Source organism: Lynx rufus, unplaced genomic scaffold (genome assembly GCF_022079265.1).
Source record: "Lynx rufus isolate CCGP_SWC_20201006 ecotype Redwood Valley unplaced genomic scaffold, mLynRuf1.p SCAF_10, whole genome shotgun sequence".
Taxonomy (NCBI): domain Eukaryota; kingdom Metazoa; phylum Chordata; class Mammalia; order Carnivora; family Felidae; genus Lynx; species Lynx rufus.
The window spans coordinates 24,757,752-24,777,208 of NW_025814824.1; the positions used below are offsets into that span (position 1 = coordinate 24,757,752).

The 19,457-nt window shown below is 35.0% G+C and overlaps 1 protein-coding gene across 4 annotated transcripts in view; it reads right to left on the reverse strand.

Annotated features, from left to right (window-relative positions):
- Positions 1-3,477: 3,477 nt before the first annotated feature.
- GKAP1 (G kinase anchoring protein 1) overlaps positions 3,478-19,457 on the reverse strand; it is an 85,112-nt gene continuing 69,132 nt past the window's right edge. For 2 of the 4 annotated variants that reach the window (XM_047102812.1, XM_047102800.1), the window contains exons 8-12: positions 16,210-16,311; positions 11,367-11,430; positions 6,813-6,883; positions 5,945-6,022; positions 3,519-3,763 (exon numbers count right to left, since the gene is read on the reverse strand). In XM_047102812.1, the coding sequence (XP_046958768.1) occupies positions 3,716-3,763; positions 5,945-6,022; positions 6,813-6,883; positions 11,367-11,430; positions 16,210-16,311 (363 nt within the window). In that variant the 3' untranslated portion in view covers positions 3,519-3,715. Of the gene's footprint in view, positions 3,764-5,944; positions 6,023-6,812; positions 6,884-11,366; positions 11,431-16,209; positions 16,312-19,457 lie in introns of all 4 variants that reach the window. The other 2 variants (XM_047102819.1, XM_047102827.1) reach the window with 2 other exon arrangements.

A 19,457-nucleotide genomic window follows, 5' to 3' on the forward strand; every position in this document is an offset into this window, starting at 1 on the left:
TATTTTTTTCTGTAAGTAACATCAGACTTTCCTAACAAATATATTCTCCTTATGGAATCCACTGTATTCTATATTGAATTTTACTTACTTACATGCTATGCCTTTTTACTCCTATCAGACTAAAAATAATTTAAAGGAAGAGACTGCATCTTTCAGTTTTTTACCCAATATTTTCACTAGCTGCTCTCATTTGATACTCAGTTTCACTCTGTTCAATCATTTATTGAGTATTATGAGCCAAGGTCCATACAACTAAGTAACAGAACTGAGACTTCAACATAGTTCTAGTTCCTCTGGCTTTACTAACACTACAAAAAATGTCAAAAATCCCACAGATGTCAAAAATATTTGCTGAATTTAATTAACCAGCTATATTGCCATAATCACATTTTAAGTAAGACCTTATTAATGGAATTTGAAATAATTAAAATGAATTCCCTAATAAGAAATGATATCCATTGGCTTACTGAAAATTCTGAAATGTGTATTCATTTCAATATAGCATAATGAAAATTACTTCCAATTTAAAAATAACTGAAGGGGCACCTGAGTGGCTCAGTCAGTTCAGTGTCTGACTTCAGCTCAGGTCATGATCTCACGATTCATGAGTTTGAGCCCCGGACCGGGCTCTGTGCAGACAGCTAAGAGCCTGAAGCCTGCTTCAGTTTCTGTGTCTCCCTCTCTCTCTCTGCCCCTACCCCTGTTCATGCTCTGTCTCTCTCTCTCTCTCAAAAATAAACATTAAAAAAATAAAAATCTCTTTTTGAATATATACATTAAAATGCAAATAAATTCTTAAATTTTCTTGTGAAGGCTAAAAAATAAACTAAATTGACCAAGATACCCCTTTAAAATGGTAAGATGCATTTCTTCTGTACTCCAGTAGTAAATTGAACATATCAGTATTATTATTTATTGGAATATTTTATGAGTATTTCCTTACATATCTGTTTCCTTCCAATTGATTATGGAAATATTTGCATCTCTAGTACTTAGCACAACACCTGGCACATGTTAAACTATCAATAATTTCATTGAGCATTTAGTAAATTGAAAATAATCTAAGTAATAATATTTATTAAAAGAAATGCCTGAGAGGGGCTCACGGGTGGCTCAGTCGGTTAAGCATATGACTTCAGCTCAGGTCATGATCTCGCGGTTCGTGGGTTCAAGCCCCGTACTGGGCTCTGTGTTGACAGCTCAGAGCCTGGAGCCTGCTTCAGATTCTGTCTCCCTTACTCTCTTCCCCTCCCCCACTCATGTTCTGTCTCTCTCAAAAATAAACAAACATTAAAAACATTAAAAAAAAATAGAAATGCCTGAGAAATCAATTTAATGGAAAAGAAACCACCACTTGATCACAGATTGTCTTTTCTATCTCTTACTAGATAAAGCTTTCCCTGGTTGAGACTAAGGTATCAGCCTACAAGTGGTAGATTGAGCCACAGAAGTGAATGTATCAATCAGGAAAAAGAAAATTCAGGGAGAAAAACAGAACTATGAATACAGTACTCCAGAGAAGACCCAACTCAAAAGAGGATGATCAATGAAGGTTTCTATGTGCCCAGGTGATTTTAAACCAATATACACTAGTAGAAAATGGCATATCTGGGTGCACCTGCGTGGCTTAGTTGGTTAAGTTCTTGACTTTGGCTCAGGTTGTGATCTCATAGTTCATGAGTTCGAGCCCCACATCAGGCTCTGTGCTGTCAGCACAGAGCCTGCTTGGGATTCTCTCTCACTCTCTCTCTGTCCCTCCCCCATTTGTGTATTCTGTTTCTCTCTCAAAATAAATAAATTAAAAAAAATAAAGAAAGAAAATGGCATATCTGTTTAGCATCTACCTTGTGCCAGGCACTGTGCTAGAAACTAGATAATGTACTAAATGGATAATGTGCAGGCAGAAAATCAAAAGCAGATGATGATACAGTATGGTTTGGGAATTCAGTTCATTAGCTCCTTGGGTAATTCAATTATAACTGAAACTATTCAGGTTCTGTCTAGCTGGTTCATATAAGACATTAGAAATTTGATTTTGTTCATCACTGGGTTGAAAAATATGGTATCATGGAATATTATCATATATATTTATTGAATTGATTAGGCTCTGATAGTACCTATTCTTTTTTTTTCTAAGTTTATTCATTTGAGAGAGAGAGTGAGAGAGCATGAACAGGGGAGGGGTAGAGAGAGAGAGACAGAATCCCGAGCAGGCTCCGCACTGTCAAGCGCAGAGCCTGATGAGGGCCTCAAACTCACAAACCGTGAGATCACGACCTGAATCAAAATCAAGATTCGAATGCTTAACTGCCTGAGCTACTCAGGTGTCCCTGATGGTACCTATTCTTTTTTTTTTTTAATAGTTTAATAATGCACAACTAAGGTAATAGTTCTTTAGCATCTCAAGACACTTTCTTCTCCTTTCTCCCTCTGTAGAAGGACTGTTGAAAGCTAATCTCAGCATACATCAAGAGGTGAGTTATAAATCATAAGCCAAATCTAATGGATTCATATAGACTAGAAAAACTCAACAAGGCACTTTTTCTTTTATGCAATAGTGAATATACACTTCAATAAGAGTAAGATTTTTTCATTTTCTATTTGGGGGCTTACGAGGTCTGATGGTACCTATTCTTCATCAAAGGTAAAATTAGTAAAGGTAAAACTATCTTAAAAGGCTTTACCACTTTATTAAATAATTATCCAGTATCTATTTTGTGCCACACAAAGGACTAAGTGCTAGGAATATAGGGAGAAATAAGAAGTCCCAATTCTTTGCAAGGTTCATTTAGCCTCATGTTAGAAGCCAAACATAAAAGCAATGATGACATTATTTTTTTCTTCAAAAAAAAGAAAAAAAGGAGGCCAACACCAGTATTTATGTATTCATCTCTGATGTAAAACAAACAAGCAAAAAGCCTCTGTATTTTTAGGAATATTTGTGTTTCACTGACTACACTAAAAAAAGAAAAACATCAATTCCACAAACCACTAATCACTCTAGTGATTGATGATACCAGTGAAAGATCTCTCATTCACTCCTCCCCAACTTCAACACTCTATTCTCAGTGGGTCATATTTTTGTCCTCAAGACATACTGTTCTTTAAACAAATATTTCAGCACAGATTTTGCTCCCTCTGCCTGGAATGCCTCCCGGCAAATTTACAGAATAGAGATCCACCCTGCAGAAACTAGCTCATGCAAGTGTTCTCAATTTCCAAACAATGTGCTATCAACGTTCTAGTCACTCTAATGCATACGTATTTTTCTGTCGTCCCCAGCTTCGATGCCCACTGGAGGGTATCCACCACTTTTCACTCATTTTGTATGTCCTGTAGAGTTTAGCATGCACAAAGTGCTGAGTAAATGGTCATTGAACTTCAACAATCCAATTAATACTACTTTCACACCATTTCTGAAATTTAAAAACTCAAACATATTAGTGGAAGAGTAAATTTTATTGACTGATGAAAAACTAAAGTGATAAGAAGTATGGATAGTAAACAATAATCAGTGAATTCTGCTGGAATTCTATTTTTCTTCTTTTCACTTTAAGCCAAAAGGACATAAAATTATAGACTGTTAGTGAGCTAATCACTTTAAGTTTCTTCAACAAAAACTGCATAGTTTAGCAGTTGCACAGCATTAAATATATACATTTTTGCAAAACCCTGAAAGTGTTAATTTTTGTGTTGACCTCAAAGGCTAATGCAATCACCTACACTGGTCGGATTCAGAGTTTCTTTTCCCTTTTCTGCCACCCTGTAAAGAAAAATAGGGCAAATTATTTAGGAAGTACCATTTTGGGGGCATTTTCATTTTAAGAATAAATGAGACCAAAGGCATTTTTGAGTATGAGAAGGAAACATTTTTTTTTTTTAGTTTGTTGCAAATCTGAATGTGCAGACCACTAAATTATTTTTATAAGGTTATTTTTTTGCAAATGGTTAAAGCGGGTTGTATGAAGTAGTTACTTCTACTTGAACTAGTTTAGACTTAGCAAGACTACCAATATTTTTTAGACCTCATTTGGACTGTCCCAGGTTTTTTTAAAAGTGCAATTTTTGATCACTTCTAAAATAAATAATTTGCTCCATATGATCTGCAAATCTGGTAATTCAGTTATTACCTTCTCGGATAATTCAATTTTTAATTCAAGTTAGTCTTGTTCATATTAGCATCAGAAATCTGATTTTGTTCACCATCAGGTTGAAAAGAAGACTATACTTTTCATATTGCTCAGTGATATACATGAATCTGTATTTAATTTGCTCCAAATGAAACTCCGTCTATGGTGTTTGATTTGAGCCAAGCAAAGAGGTAGGAGCTTAAAATATAAGAAGTATTTTACATTCATTATTTTTAACGTATCATTTTCTGCCTGATTTAAAAAGCAAATACTCATTGTAAAAATACAGAAAGTACAAAGGTGCAAAGAGGAAAATTAAAATCATCCTGAACTATTCTATCCCTCATTTCAACCACAAAATAATGGTTCCTTACAATAATTTTACAGTTTTCTTCTCCATTTTTATAAATTATGGCAATGATGCCTAAATTTAGTTGATCAACAGAATCACCTAAGTGGTGATATTTTAAAAACTCTGAAGTCTAGACTTTGTCCCAGATCCGTTTATTTATGATTACTAGAAATGGGCTCAACAATCTGTAATTCAAAAAGTTCCCAAGTGATTCTGATGGTCAGCCAGGTTTAGGAACCAGTACTTGGCTGTGGTTAAAGTGGTCAGAGGCCCATGGAATCCAGACCCATTTACTAGTGTTGGCAGCTATTCTCTGTTGCTTTCATCCTTGTTCTGCCTATAACTTCCCTCCTAGTGGTCAAAAACATTTCTTCATCAATCTTTTAAATAAAAAAATCAAGTATGAGAATGTCATGATTCATTCCTGACCAAATAAAAGTTATGCACAGATTTGTCCAGAGAAAAAAAAAACGTATGAAGAGGTTATGTGGGACCTGAGATGTGTAATGCGATGTATTAAAAATAAAATTTATTTCCTGTAGCAGGAAAATACAAATACACTTACTAAAAGCTTTCCTCAAAGTAGTACCAAAGTAGGTACCAATGTCACGTAGCTTAAAACTCTTACCTTGCTTTTCCACAAGATTAAAAAAAAACCCACACACAAAATGATCAATGGATCAATGATATGACTTTTTCAAAGTCTCCCAGGCAAAGGGAATTCTTCCGGGAATGATGAGATGTCAAACCTGGGGCTGTTACAACTTCTATGTTCTCCAGGCCAACAGTGGTGGCTTTCAAACCTTTTTGACTATGACTCCCCACATTAATTAACACATTTTATATCATGACTCAGACACACATACATAAAATGCTTTATGTATGTGTGTGTGTGTATACACACACACATACATATACACATATACTGAAACAAATAACTGATTTTTTTACTGCTTTGTCCAGAAAAAAATGCTGAATGCCAGGTGTAAATGCAGAAGAAATAACAGAATTAGAAAAATCACCATCAATGGATGCTAAAACCATTTAGTAAAAAGAAAAGGATATTCACACAATCTCCAAGTATCACTTCACATATTTATTAACTATAAAGGGAAAAGATATCTTTACAATAAAGATATCTAGGAGAAACTGCTATACCCATGTGATCAAATTTATATAATAGGATAAATGTCATTATGTACCTTCCCTCGATATGATTCACTGGCACATATGCCACATCACATACCAAGGATTTTTCTGAATTTAGTTAGTACTGTAAATACCAATATCTAGAATGACCCTAACATTTTCTAAAGTGTAAATGATATGTCCAATAATAACATTGTTAATATGTTTGGCGAATAGATTTTAGACTGAATAAAATAGTACTTTATTCTCACACAGTATCTATCCTAAGTGTATTATTTGTGATGAGAACACTTTCGAAATTAGAAACGCATACCTGGTATTTGGCTAGTTCTGCTTGTAATACTTTCACTTTCGATCTTTCTTGTTCTAATGCAGCATGAAGTGAAGTCACCTAAAACCAAACATTCAATTTAAAAAAGACTTCGTGTCTTCAGGCAAATACTCTTAATTCTTAACACTTACTCCTGGGGATGAATTTGACTACTAGATGACTAGGGATCACAGGAGAACCACCTTCCCACCACTGAGCACACACACAATTTCAATTAGGCATTTTACTCAGTTGTCTATTAAAAGTAGACAGGAGAAGCTCAATATTCCAAGAGAAAATGACAAAGTAAGGATGGGAAAGGAAGAAAGTCACGGTTCATGACTGGGTAAGTTCTACCTGCCCTTTTTATCTCTATATTTAGAGTTGGCATCAACTGAAATACAACCTTATCCTCCCTTACTCTTCAGGACACACCTAACTTTCTCAGCATGGAAAACAGAATCTTCATCCATCTGCTATTACATAATAATAAAAAAGTGTAATTTATTTTTTTTTATTTAAAAAAAATTTTTTTTAACGTTTATTTATTTTTGAGACAGAGAGAGACAGAGTATGAACGGGGGAGGGTCATAGAGAGAGAGGGAGACACAGAATCGGAAACAGGCTCCAGGCTCTGAGCTGTCAGCACAGAGCCCGACGCGGGGCTTGAACTCACGAACCGCGAGATCATGACCCGAGCTGAAGTCGGACGCTTAACCGACTGAGCCACCCAGGCGCCCCTAAGTGTAATTTATATCACTTTACTGCAGTGTTGATGGGCTGTATTTTTGTTTAATCAAGTTTCATAATTTAGGACTAAAGTGTAATAGCTTAAGGAAACCAGTCCTGTATATTCCATAGTTTTTCTTACCTGTATAGTTAGCTCATTCTTGATACTTTGTGATTCATCAACTTGCAGCAGTATTTCTGCTTTATCTTTCACTGACAAGAAAGGAAAAACAGCAGTGTAATGTTTTCAGTCACTCAAACACTTGAATAATACTTTAGTGAACCAAGACAGCAGTGCAATTGGGCAAAGATTTGTCCTTGTACTGAATCAATGTATTCCTTAGTTCTATATAGCTCTTATTTTTCACTGGTAAATTCTAATCATTATTATTACTATAGCAGTTTTTCTTGGAAATTTTACATTTTCTGTGGTGTTAAAATATTAATTGTAAAGGTATCTTGAAAGATTAATTTTTTCCAACTATACTACAGAGAACAAGGGCATAAACAATTTCTCAAAGGGATAAAACAAATACTTTGACTAGTCTTAAAGCAAGATTTTAAAAACAACGTAGAATGTTTTTGTTTGTTTTGTTTTGTCAAATTGTCAGGGCGAGCAGTACTGTAAGGCCCACAAAAATGATTTTTATCTGACTGTTCATATCAATACAGCACAGTCAAATAAATGTAGCTCATATGATCATAACTGATTACATAAGCCTGTGGACTTTTAGAACTATTCCTTTGTCGAGAGGTTTTCCCTCTTTGGGGAAGCACGAGCTCTACATTTTGGTGCCAAGGTTTCCTAAGCCTTAAAAATCCCCACATGGCTAACAACTCCTTAACCCATGGTAATGGCCAATGCATGAAAATCGAACTCCTGAACTCTGAAAACAAGCTAGGAGAAACCGAACAGGTAAGACTGTAATAAATTTAGTGAAGGAGGAAAAGATCAACTACATGAGTACTGATATCACCACAGCTCTACCAATATAATATAACACTGTAATTAAAATGTATTTTTTATAGTTTAATGAAGGTGAGACACTGCATCAAGAAACAAACCATAGGCTCTCAAGATTCAACTTGGTAATTTTTTTTTAATTTAAGCAATCTCTACACCCAACGTGGGGCTCAAACCCATGACCTTGAGATTAAGAGTTGCACGCTCTTCTGTCTGAGCCAGCCCAGGTGCTCTTCAACCTGGGAATTTTTATGTATTATGTTTTCTACTCCCCAATCCCCAGAACTACACACACTCACTGAGAACTAATAATTTTTAATAATTACGTAATATTTCAATTATAGTCAGTTTTATAATAATATGCTTGTTTTGAAAACACAAATTTGTTTCACTGAGATTACTGTATTGGGGAACAACTTGAACATAACGCGAACTTTACATTTGCTTGAGCATTATTACACGAACACAGAAAACTGCACCCATGCACACACCTCAAATATCTCTCAGCTATCTCCATTCCCTGAGTGTTCAGAACTATACCAACTTTCCATCCTTCCACTGCTTCACAGTAAACACAACCTGCAGACCTTCTGAAACCTATTTTCTCAAGCAAATTTCAGGTATTTCAGGTAAAGTGCCATACTTATTATAGTATTTGTGTTTAACCATTTTAACATGTATAAAACTGTGTTACTGTTTTAATTAGATTCCTATCTTTTTTTTTTAACACGTCTCTGATGAAGTTTTTTGACTGTTGTGCACTCCTAATCCCATTCCCCCATAATCCTTGTGGTTTTAATTGTGTACTTAGGAGAAATTGGTGATTGTTAGGAACATATGTTGCATTATAATAGAACTGACTGTATTTACATTCACATTATACATTTTTTTTTAATGTTTGTTTATTTCTGAGACAGAGAGAGACGGAGCATGAGTGGGGGAGGGGTAGAGAGAGAGGGAGACACAGAATCTGAAGCAGGCTCCAGGCTCTGAGCTGTCAGCACAGAGCCCGAGGCAGGGCTCGAACTCATGAACCCTGAGATCACGATATGAGTAGAAATCAGAAGCTCAACCGACTGAGCCACCCAGGCGCTCCTACATTTACATTATAAATGCTAGAGTATGTATGCTCTAATGTACTCTATTTTTCATGTAATGGTTCTATATAAAATTCTTCTATTTGGATTTTTAAAAAAGTAATCTCAGGCACCTGGGTGGCTCACTCAGTTAAGCCTCTGACTCTTGGTTTGGGCTCAGGTCATGATCATGTGGTTTGTGAGTTCAAGCCCCCACATGGGCTCTGAGCTGACAGTGTGGAGCCTGCTTGGGATCTCTCTCTCTGCCCCTCCCTGCTCTCTGCCTCTCTCGAAATAAATAAATTTTAAAAAATTAAAAACATAATCTCTACATCCAATGTGGGGTTCAAACTCATGACCTTGGGTTCAAGAGTTGCATGCTCTCCTGACGGAGCCAGCCAGGTGACCTCATTTGGATTTTTTTATAATATAGCATGGACACTGAAGTCATTTACTGGTAGCCATTTTAAATGAGAGAAAGCTTTTATCATTTAACTTTCTTACTTTTCATAAATGTTTCTCTAAATAGAAATATTACTTTGTTTTTTACATATTTAAAAATCATGCATCCAATGTCCAATGATACCCTTAATTTCTTTAATTAGAAACACAGCTCAGAGGGGTGCCTGGATGGCTCAGTTGGTTGAGTGTCGGACTTCAGCTCAGGTCACAATCTCATGGTTTGTAGGTTTGAGCCCCGCGTCAGGCTCTGTCCTGACAACTCAGAGCCTGGAGCCTGCTTTGGATTCTGTGTCTCCCTCTCTCTCTGTCCCTTCCCTGCTCATGCTCTCTCTCTCACAAATGAATAAACATTAACAAAATTTTTTAATAAAAAAAATACAGCTTATAAACAATTACTTTATTTTCATAATTTTATTAAATGATCTGCACAGAACTCAGTAACATGCACAGATCTAAAGTGATTTCAGAATGTTGGTATCTAATTGTGCAAATAATACCTTTCCCCATTATTCTTTAACTTCCATTTCATCATAGTTAAGCTGTATAAATTATATTACAAAAAATAGTAAAGTTATAAAACAGTAAGCTTGAATCTATTTCAACACTATATATTCTGTTCAATTGAACATAATTTCTGGTTATTTTACTCATACTGTTTTGATAACTGTTTTTTAACATAGTTTAAATTTTGACTAGACAATTATACTCCCAGGATATTCAATTTCTGTTATCTTGCTTATTCTTCAAGGTGAGTTTCACCATTTCTTGAACACTATACAGTACTCATAAGAGATCTATTTGGTTTATCACTGACACTTATTAACAGGGAAAACTGTTTATAGGCCTTAATTTTGTCTGTTCAGAAGATTTTCTCTTATTCATATCTTTCTATATGTCTTTTATTATTTATAATTTCTTTTGCATAAGCTTCATATTAAAAACTTAACACACAGGGGCGCCTGGGTGGCTCAGTTCATGATCTCATGGTTCATGAGTCCGAGCCCCACGTCGGGCTCTGTGCTGACAGCTCAGAGCCTGGAGCCTGCTTCAGATTCTGTGTCTCCCTCTCTCTGCTCCTCCCCCACTCATGTGTGCGTGCTCTCTCTCTCTCCCCCCTCTCTCAAAAATAAATAAAGCTTAAAAAAAAATTTTAAAACTTAACACACACTTCCTTTTCTGTTATGAGTGGAAAATCTTCATAGAACTTTCAAGGTAAGTATCATTAGGTATACATAATCAGGAGTGCAACTGATGTGGGGAGGGGCTTCACATAGCATCTACTTTACTAATCTGATTATTTCTAATCATTTTTGAGTGATTTCCTTGGCTTCCTGCTGGTGAACTACTGCCAAAGTTTAGAGTGGCAACAAAAGTATAAGGAGTTGGGGGGCGCCTGGGTGGCGCAGTCGGTTAAGCGTCCGACTTCGGCTCAGGTCACAATCTCACGATCCGGGAGTTCGAGCCCCGCGTCGGGCTCTGGGCTGATGGCTCAGAGCCTGGAGCCTGTTTCCGATTCTGTGTCTCCCTCTCTCTCTGCCCCTCCCCCGTTCATGCTCTGTCTCTCTCTGTCCCAAAAATAAATAAACGTTGAAAAAAAAAAAAAAAGTATAAGGAGTTGGGGAGAAGGGGAGAAGGAAAACCCAAAATAATAAGCATTCTCCTCTAATAATTAAAAAGAGAGTCTTGGGGCGCCTGGGTGGCACAGTCAGTTAAGCGTCCGACTTCAGCCAGGTCACGATCTCGCGGTCCGTGAGTTCGAGCCCCGCGTCGGGCTCTGGGCTGATGGCTCGGAGCCTGGAGCCTGTTTCCGATTCTGTGTCTCCCTCTCTCTCTGCCCCTCCCCGTTCATGCTCTGTCTCTCTCTGTCCCAAAAATAAATAAACGTTAAAAAAAAAAATGTTTAAAAAGAGAATCTTAAGCAAGGTCTATTCTTATTTTCCTGCTGAATGTAGTCCAGTACTTTAGAAGAACGGAAATTTCAAGCTTTCTCTTACCCAAATAGTCATAAACCTGTATAATACTAAGGTGCTGTAAGAGTGACTTGTAATAATAAAATTATCAGAAACAATTCAATTTGTATCACTCTGAGAAAATTTTTAATTTTGTTGAGTTAATAAATCATAGATCTTGAAAAATTATCTTCAAATATTTTTTAAGGTTAACTTTTAATTCTAAAAACACACAAATCACTTACTTTCACCTTCCTGAAGCATTTTCAATAACTGTGCATTTCTTGCCTTTACTTCTTTATACTTTGCCTAATAGTCAAAGAAAAAAGATTTAATTTTTTAAAAGTAAATAATGTAATTAATGATTTACTATGAATTATGAAGTTATGAATTCTAGGCTTGCTGAAAGACAGGAATTACTTTTGAAAGAGGAAAATGTATTCATAACTGTCTACTCCTAAATTAAATCCCTGGTACAATAACAGAAATTAATGTTATAGGATATTGAAAAATCAAGAAGAGAGAGGTAAAACCGGACAAAATTTGGGACTAAATTTTCCTGGAGTCTTTCTCTTTTTTTCCTTAAATAAAATCCTTACACAATTCAAAATAATTAGGTAAAAACAAAGAAAAATGATTCACAGCTCTAGACCAAGACTGTCCAGTACTATACTAGAACTTTCTGTATCTGTTCTATACCTGCCACTGTCCAAAATGTGGCTACTAAACTACTGAAAAAGTGCCTAGGTACACTCACATAGTGGTTACTCAATTGTACAGTGCAGTACTATGTCTTCTCACTTACTATTTCACTAACTATATATTGTTAAAGTAAATTTGGATGGTATGAATTAATAATTTACTGAAATACCTTCCAATTCTTTTTCTATTTTTCTAAATGACTTAGCTTCTTCTCATACTACATAATGGCACAATTATATACTTATGAACAAGAGGAACTGTGTTCCCACATTAACATCTTTATTCCAGGGAATTTGCCCACTCCACTACACTTATTCAACATATCTTAAATGGACTTAATTATTTATAAATATTTAACATATTAGTACATTAGACATAACACTATATTTAATACAGTATGGAAAAACAAGAGATCAGCGAAAGAAAGCAGATCAGTATAAGAAACTTGTCACTTCTCTTAACATGTACATAGGTAAGTACAGAAGTTACCGATTCAAAAATCTTTCTTATAAAACATATTTAATGTATTTTAAATCAAGTTCAATAAAGATAAAAATGGTTTTTACTAAATACTCTATTCAGTAAATTGCTGATAACAAACCAGTAATGATACTCAGTAATAACTGCAGTCAATACATTGAACAGAAGTAAATACCACAGTAAATATAAAAGGAATAGAACTTCTGAGAATCTTAGAAATGAATGAGGGCAGTAAGTCAGATGGACACATGGAAATATGAAGGGGAAAACCATACAAAGTCAACTATAAGTATAATCACTATGAATATAGAAATATATCCCCTAAGAATATGAAACTGTAAGAAATTCTCTCAAGGCTTTAATCAATGTTAATATCTTGCTAAAGGCTACCTCAGCTCAAGCCTTTTGTCCAAGGTATAGATCAGTGTACACAGAAACACCTCTTATTCCAGCCTTAGAGTCTAAAGTCAGCTCATAAAGCAAAAATCGCAAATGAGCAAAATTACCCGTGAAAAATCTTTATATTGCCCATAAAAATAGCATATATAGTTTTGTACATATAACCCTGAATAGCAAATGTATTGATAAAAACAAAATGTATAACACATGTGCCATGCAATTTGTAAGAGCACAAATGAAACATATAGTGCCTTATTAGTATTTTTAATTTCGTGAAAAAGAGAGCACTTAAGTTAAATGATACATACATTGTGAGTCAACTGTGTTCAGCTACATCCTGAACATCTATGCCTACACAGCTATTTCAAACTAAGCATATACAAAATGGGGTATTAGTTCCCACTGCCCAAACAAGCTGAAAATGTGCTCTTCCTCTCACACTCAATACCTGTTCATTGTTTTACCAGACTACCTTCACTCAAGGCTTCAGCCATGTGCATTATTCTCCCACAAAACAATTCTCATGCCACTTCCCTTTCTAAAGATCTTTACTAAAATCCAAATGCCTTCAGGCAGCCATTAGAATAGAAGACATCTGCAAATGACATATCTGATAAAGGGTTACTGTCCATATAAAGAAATGATACAACTCAAGATCCCCGAAAACAAATAATCCAATTAAAAAATGGGCAGAAGACACTTCTCCAAAGAAGACATACAGATGGCTAACAGACACGTGAAAAGATGCTCAACATCACTAGTCATCAGGAAAGTGCAAAACCACAATGACAGATCACCTCACACCTGTCAGAATGGCTAACTTAACAACAAGTAACAAGTGTTGGTAAGGATGTGGAGAAAAAAGAACCCTCTTGCACTGTTGTTGGGAATGCAAGCTGGTGCAGCTTGGAAAACAGATGGAGGTTCCTCAAAAAATTAAAAACAGAACTACCCTATAATCCAGGAATTGCACTTGTGGGGATTTACCCAAAAAATACAAAAACACTACTTCAAAGGGATACATGCATCCCTATGTTTATTGCTGCATTATTTACAATAACCAAACTATGGAAGCAGCCTAAGTGTCCATTGATAGATGAATGGATAAAGAAGATGTGGTGAGTGTGTGTGTGTGTGCATCTATCTATCTATCTATCTATAATGGAATATTATTCAGCTATAAAAAAGAATGAAATCTTGCCATTTGCAACAACAGGGATGGAGCTAGAAAGTTTAATGCTAAGTGAAATAAGTCAGTCAATCAAACACCATATAATCTCACTCATAAGTGAAATTAAAAAAAACAAACAAACAAATGAGCAAAGGGGAAAAAAGAGAGACAAACCAAGAACAAACTCTTAACTACAGAGAACAAATTGATGATTACCAGAGGGGAGATGGGTGGGGGATGGGGGAAACAGGTGATGGGGATTAAAGAGTACACCCACCATGATGAAAAATATAAAATTAAATAAATAAAATTAAAAAAAACAAAGTTTCATAAATTATGAGCAGGAAAAAAAAAAAGAACTGCAGTTAGAACCACTAGATTGGTGCTACATGAATATATACTTCAATTCTTATCTAAAAACTTGGCCTAAATATATTTATAAGATATAGATGTATATAGTACCTGACAATTTCTTTTTACCTAGGGCCCAGATTGATGTGCATAAATATAAACTAAATGTTAAAAGCTGTCACCAGAAGGGAAATGTTCCATTAAAAGAATTACATCAAAGAACAAAAAGGTACTTAAATTTCTTGGCTTATATATATTTTTTGTTTAGCCATGGTCGACTAAAATTTTACTGCTTTCAATAGTAACTTTAAATTTTAATTTTCAGTTATAAATTCATTTGATGAATAAAAAAAAATCTGTTGGACTCAAGTTGCTAAGATCTTGTTAAGAATTTCCGCATGTTTGCTCATGGCTGATATTGCTCTGTGGTTTTACCTTCCTGTAATAAAATAAATAAATAAAATAAAATCCAATTGCCTTCAAATACTGACCCCAAATAACATCTCCAATATAACCTTTTACAACTTTCCATTTCTCTAAATTTCAGCAACAATATATTTCTTACCATTTCCATGCCTTTGTAGGTACTGTCTCTACCTGGAAACACCATCTCTTCTGTGAAAAGCTTAGCAATTTTCAATAGCAGCAACTAATTCAGTATTATTTCTGTGATTTGGGAGCACTCTGTCAAATCTCTATAAATTCTACAATGTACTACAACTATTTACATGTGTATCTTCCTCATTAGACTATGAGCTTCTTGGTAGCTCATATTTGTATTTCTTCTCTGTGCCTGGCACAGAGGAGAAAAGGAAAAGGAAAATATAAACCACAAGGAGAAAGCTAAGGGAGATGGGTGGATGCAGTCCAAAAAGGTTTTAGCAGGGATGATTCCTAAAGGCATAAGTAGAGGAGAAAGGGAAATGTAAGAACCATCAGAGCTCGAACTTGAGTTATCATTTTTTTCACCACTGCATATGTGGGGCCCAGAAAAGCACCTGGCACATTATAGGCACTCAACAGATAACTGTTGAATGAATAAATATTAGTCAAAAAACAATGACACTTGAGATAAATAAGAGATTAAAAAAAAAAAGCCTAAGGAAGCAAATCAAAGAGTAATATGCAGGTTTGTGGTTAAAATAAACTGTATAAATAACAAATGTTGACAAGGATGTGGAGAAATTGGAACCTTCATGTATTTTGGTGATGGGAATGTAAAATGTTGCAGGTGCTATGGAAAACAATATGGCAGTTTCTCCAAAAGTTAAACATATAATTACCATGTGATCCAACAATTCTACTTTTAGGTATATACCCAAAAACTAAAAGCAGGGACTCAAATACTTGTACACTAATGTTCATGGCAGCATTGTTCACAATAGTCAAATGGTGGAAACAATGCAAATATCCACAAACGGATGAATAAACAAGATGTAGTATATACATACAATGGACAATTCAGCCATAAAAGGAATGAAATTCTGATACATGCAAAAAACATGGATGAAACTTGAAAACATTATGCTAAGTGAAATAAGCCAGACACACAAAGACAAAAATTATATAATTCCATTTATATGAAGTACCCAGAATAAAGCAAATTCATTGGAATTACAGGTAACCAGTAGCTGCAACAAAAGAAGAACAGGAGTTATTTAATGGGTACAGAATTTGCTTGGGATGATGAAAAAGTTCTGGAAGTAGATAGTGGTTATTCACATAGCACTGTGAAGATAATTAATGCCAATAAATTGTATACTTAAAAATGGTTAAAATGGAAAATTTAATGTTATATATATTGTAACACGAGAAGAAAATTACACTGTCATTCAGATTTTATATCATTAATGAGAGTTTAAAAACCTGAACAGTAGAAATGTTATTTCTATTAATCAAATATTACACATATTTACATATAAGAAAAACAGAAAAGTACCATGTAAGAGAATTATTTTAGTTTACAACAGTAAATAAATACAAACCTCCCATTGAGTGATCACATTTTTCAGCTTCTGGATTTCAGCATCTTTCCTTTCAAGTTCCAACTTTAGTCTTTCAATTCTTCCATCTTTCAGAACTACTTCCTAAGAGAGAAAAACACTATTTTAGAACTAAGATAGTTCTACCATTTCTGGTTTACAATATTTACAATATTTGTGAACGTTTAAGAGGAAAAAGCCTGATTTTTCCCAATTTTAATTCATTTTCTAAAGCAACCCTAAACCGTTGACTACATTTCCACTTCTACTCAATTATAATTGTAATTATTACAGTAAAAGCAAATAAGATATTTATGATTAATCTCAAACTACAAGCATAACAGAATAATATCAAACTTTGAAATATTTCTATACTGGGATAAACATATTAAAAGTGCTCTGTGACGGGGCGCCTAGGTGGCTCAGTTGTTTTGAGCATCTGACTTCAGTTCAGGTCATGCTCTCACAGTTCTTGAGTATGTAAAGCCCCATGTAAAGCTCTCTGCTGACAGCTCAGAGCCTGGAGACTGTTTCAGATTCTGTGTCTCCTTCTCTGTCTCTGTCCCCTTCCCTGTTCATGTTCTGTCTGTCTCTCTCTCTCAAAAATAAATAAAACATTAAAAAAAAAGTGCTCTGTGACAAGTTGCTATTAGTCTATCTTTAAAACTCAAAAGAATTCAAAATGTACTTATAATTTAAGTATTTTATAAGTATTATAATTTTTATTATATTTTATAAGTATTACTTTATTATATTTTATAAGTATTATTTTTATAAGTATTATTTATAAGTATTATTTTATTACATTTTATAAGTATTATTTAAGTATTTTATAAGTATTATAATTTATACTTATTTTATAATTTATATTTTATACTTGATTATAAAATATAAGTAACAAATAATAATAGAACCCCAAAATTAACAGCTTTTCTGTATATCAGCAATTACTAGGCAGAAAATACAACTAGAAAAACCAATTCCTCTTCAGTAGCTATAAAAAATACCCCTAGAGGCACCTGGGTGGCTCAGTCGGTTAAGCATCCAACTCCTGATTTCAGCTCAGGTCATGGCCCCTCATTGGGCTCGCACTGAGCATGGACCTGCTTGGGATTCTCTCTCTCCCTCTCTCTCTGCCCCTCCCCCTGCTGATGTACGCACATGCTCTCTCTCAAAATAAACATTTAAAAAGTATACCTCTAAAAATTAAAATTCAGAAATGTTTAGGATCTATAAAGAAAATTATAAAATACCAAAGAGGACATGGAACAAAGTATGTTTGTAGATGAGAAGACTAAATATTATTTAGGTAGTTCAATAAAATTTCAATTGAAATTCCAGTCAAAACTTCATCCAGGAGAATACAGAACAGAAACAAAACGTTAATGCAATGAAGAGGAATTTGTCTACCGAATAATTGTACACTATACTGCAAAAATAACTAAAGTAGTGTGGTCAGGGCACCTAGGTAGACAGAGCCATTGTGCTAGAAAAGAAATTCCAGAAAGACTTAAGATATAAGAATGTTTTTTTAATGTTTATTTATTTCTGATAGAGAGAGACAGACCATGAGTAGGGGAGGGGCAGAGAGGGAGACACAGAATCTGAAGCAGGCTCCAGGCTCTGAGCTGTCAGCACAGAGCCCTACACGGGGCTCGAACCCCCGAACTGTGAGATCGTGACCTGAGCCGAAGTCGGGCACTTAACTGACTGAGCCACCCAGGCGCCCCTAAAATGATTATTTCATTTAATTTGCACAGTTAACTAGAAGTTGGTACATGTTATCTCCAGTTTGTAGATTCAGTGGGAAAAAATGACCTTAATTTTATTCACCTGGAGAAAACTACTGATAATTTGTTGTGGTCCTGCTTTTCTAATGATATATACTTTTTTCCTCCAATAATGTGGAAACCGTTCTATGGATCACTTTTTAGCTAAATAAATATGGTGAGCATTTTGAGTTATTAAGTAATAATTCTTATACATTAAATAATTGAGTATTTTAAAACACTAAATTGCTTTCGGTTACCCACATTGAGAAAAAAAAATATTTTAAATGTACCAGTTTGAGATAACATTTCTTTGCTTACTGGCGAAATTGTGTACTTTCTCATGTTTATTGGTTATATGCCTGTCATATGGTTGTGACTGTTTTTTCCAGTTTCTCATTTACCTTTTGATTTTGTTATAGTATTTTTGTGGAAATTTTTCATCAAGTTAAATCTATCAGTCTTTTCCTTTCAGTTTCTTCTCTTTGGTATGTTCAGAAGTACTTTCCTACTCAAAGATGATAGATATTCATCTAGATTTTCATTTTTTCAAAACTAGAATAGTAATTCATATTATTCCATACTCAATATAAAACAATTTTGATAAAAGGAAATTTTAGTTTTTTTAAATGTTTATTTATTTTGAGAGAGAGAGAGAAAGCAGGAGAAGGGCAGAGAAAAAGGGAGAAAGAATCCCAAGCAGGCTTCACACTGTCAGCACAGAGCCTGATGCGGGGCTCGAACTTACAGACTGTGAGATCATGACCTGAGCCAGCTGAGCCACCCAGGTACCATAATAAAAAGAAATTTTTAAATGATAAAGTGAAATTTCTATAATCTCACAAGAATAAATCTCCTAAGAGTTATTACATTTTTAGTGTATATCCTTCCAAATTTCTTCTTTGCATATGGTATCATAATATTAAGACCCTGTGAATGTTTTATAGTTCTATATCATTTTTAGTGATTTTGGAGTTTTCAGTTTTGTGAATTTACCACGTGTTTAGCCTGTATCCTGTTGTTGGGCATTTAAATTGATGTCCAGGGGTGCCTGGGTGGCTCAGTAGGTTAAGCACCCAGCTCTTGGTTTCAGCTTAGGTCAGGTTATGATCTTATGGTTTGTGGCTTTGAGTCCGCTGTCAGTACAGAGCCTGCTTGGGATTCTCTCTCCCCCTTTCTATTTGTCCCTTCCCTGCTCACTATCTCCCCCTCCACCTCTCAAAGTAAATAAACGTTTAAAAATAATAGGGCTGCCTGGCTGGCTCAGTTGGTTAAGTGTCTGACTTCAGCTCAGGTCATGATCTTGCAGTGTGGGAGTTTGAGCCCCACATCAGGCTCTGTGCTGACAGCTTGGAGCCTGGAGCCTGCTTCAGATTCTGTGTCTCCCTCTCTCTCTCTGCCCTCCTCTTCTCAAAAATAAACATATATATATATATAATAAATTGAAGTCCAGTTTTTTTGTTGTAATAAGTCTTCAGTGAA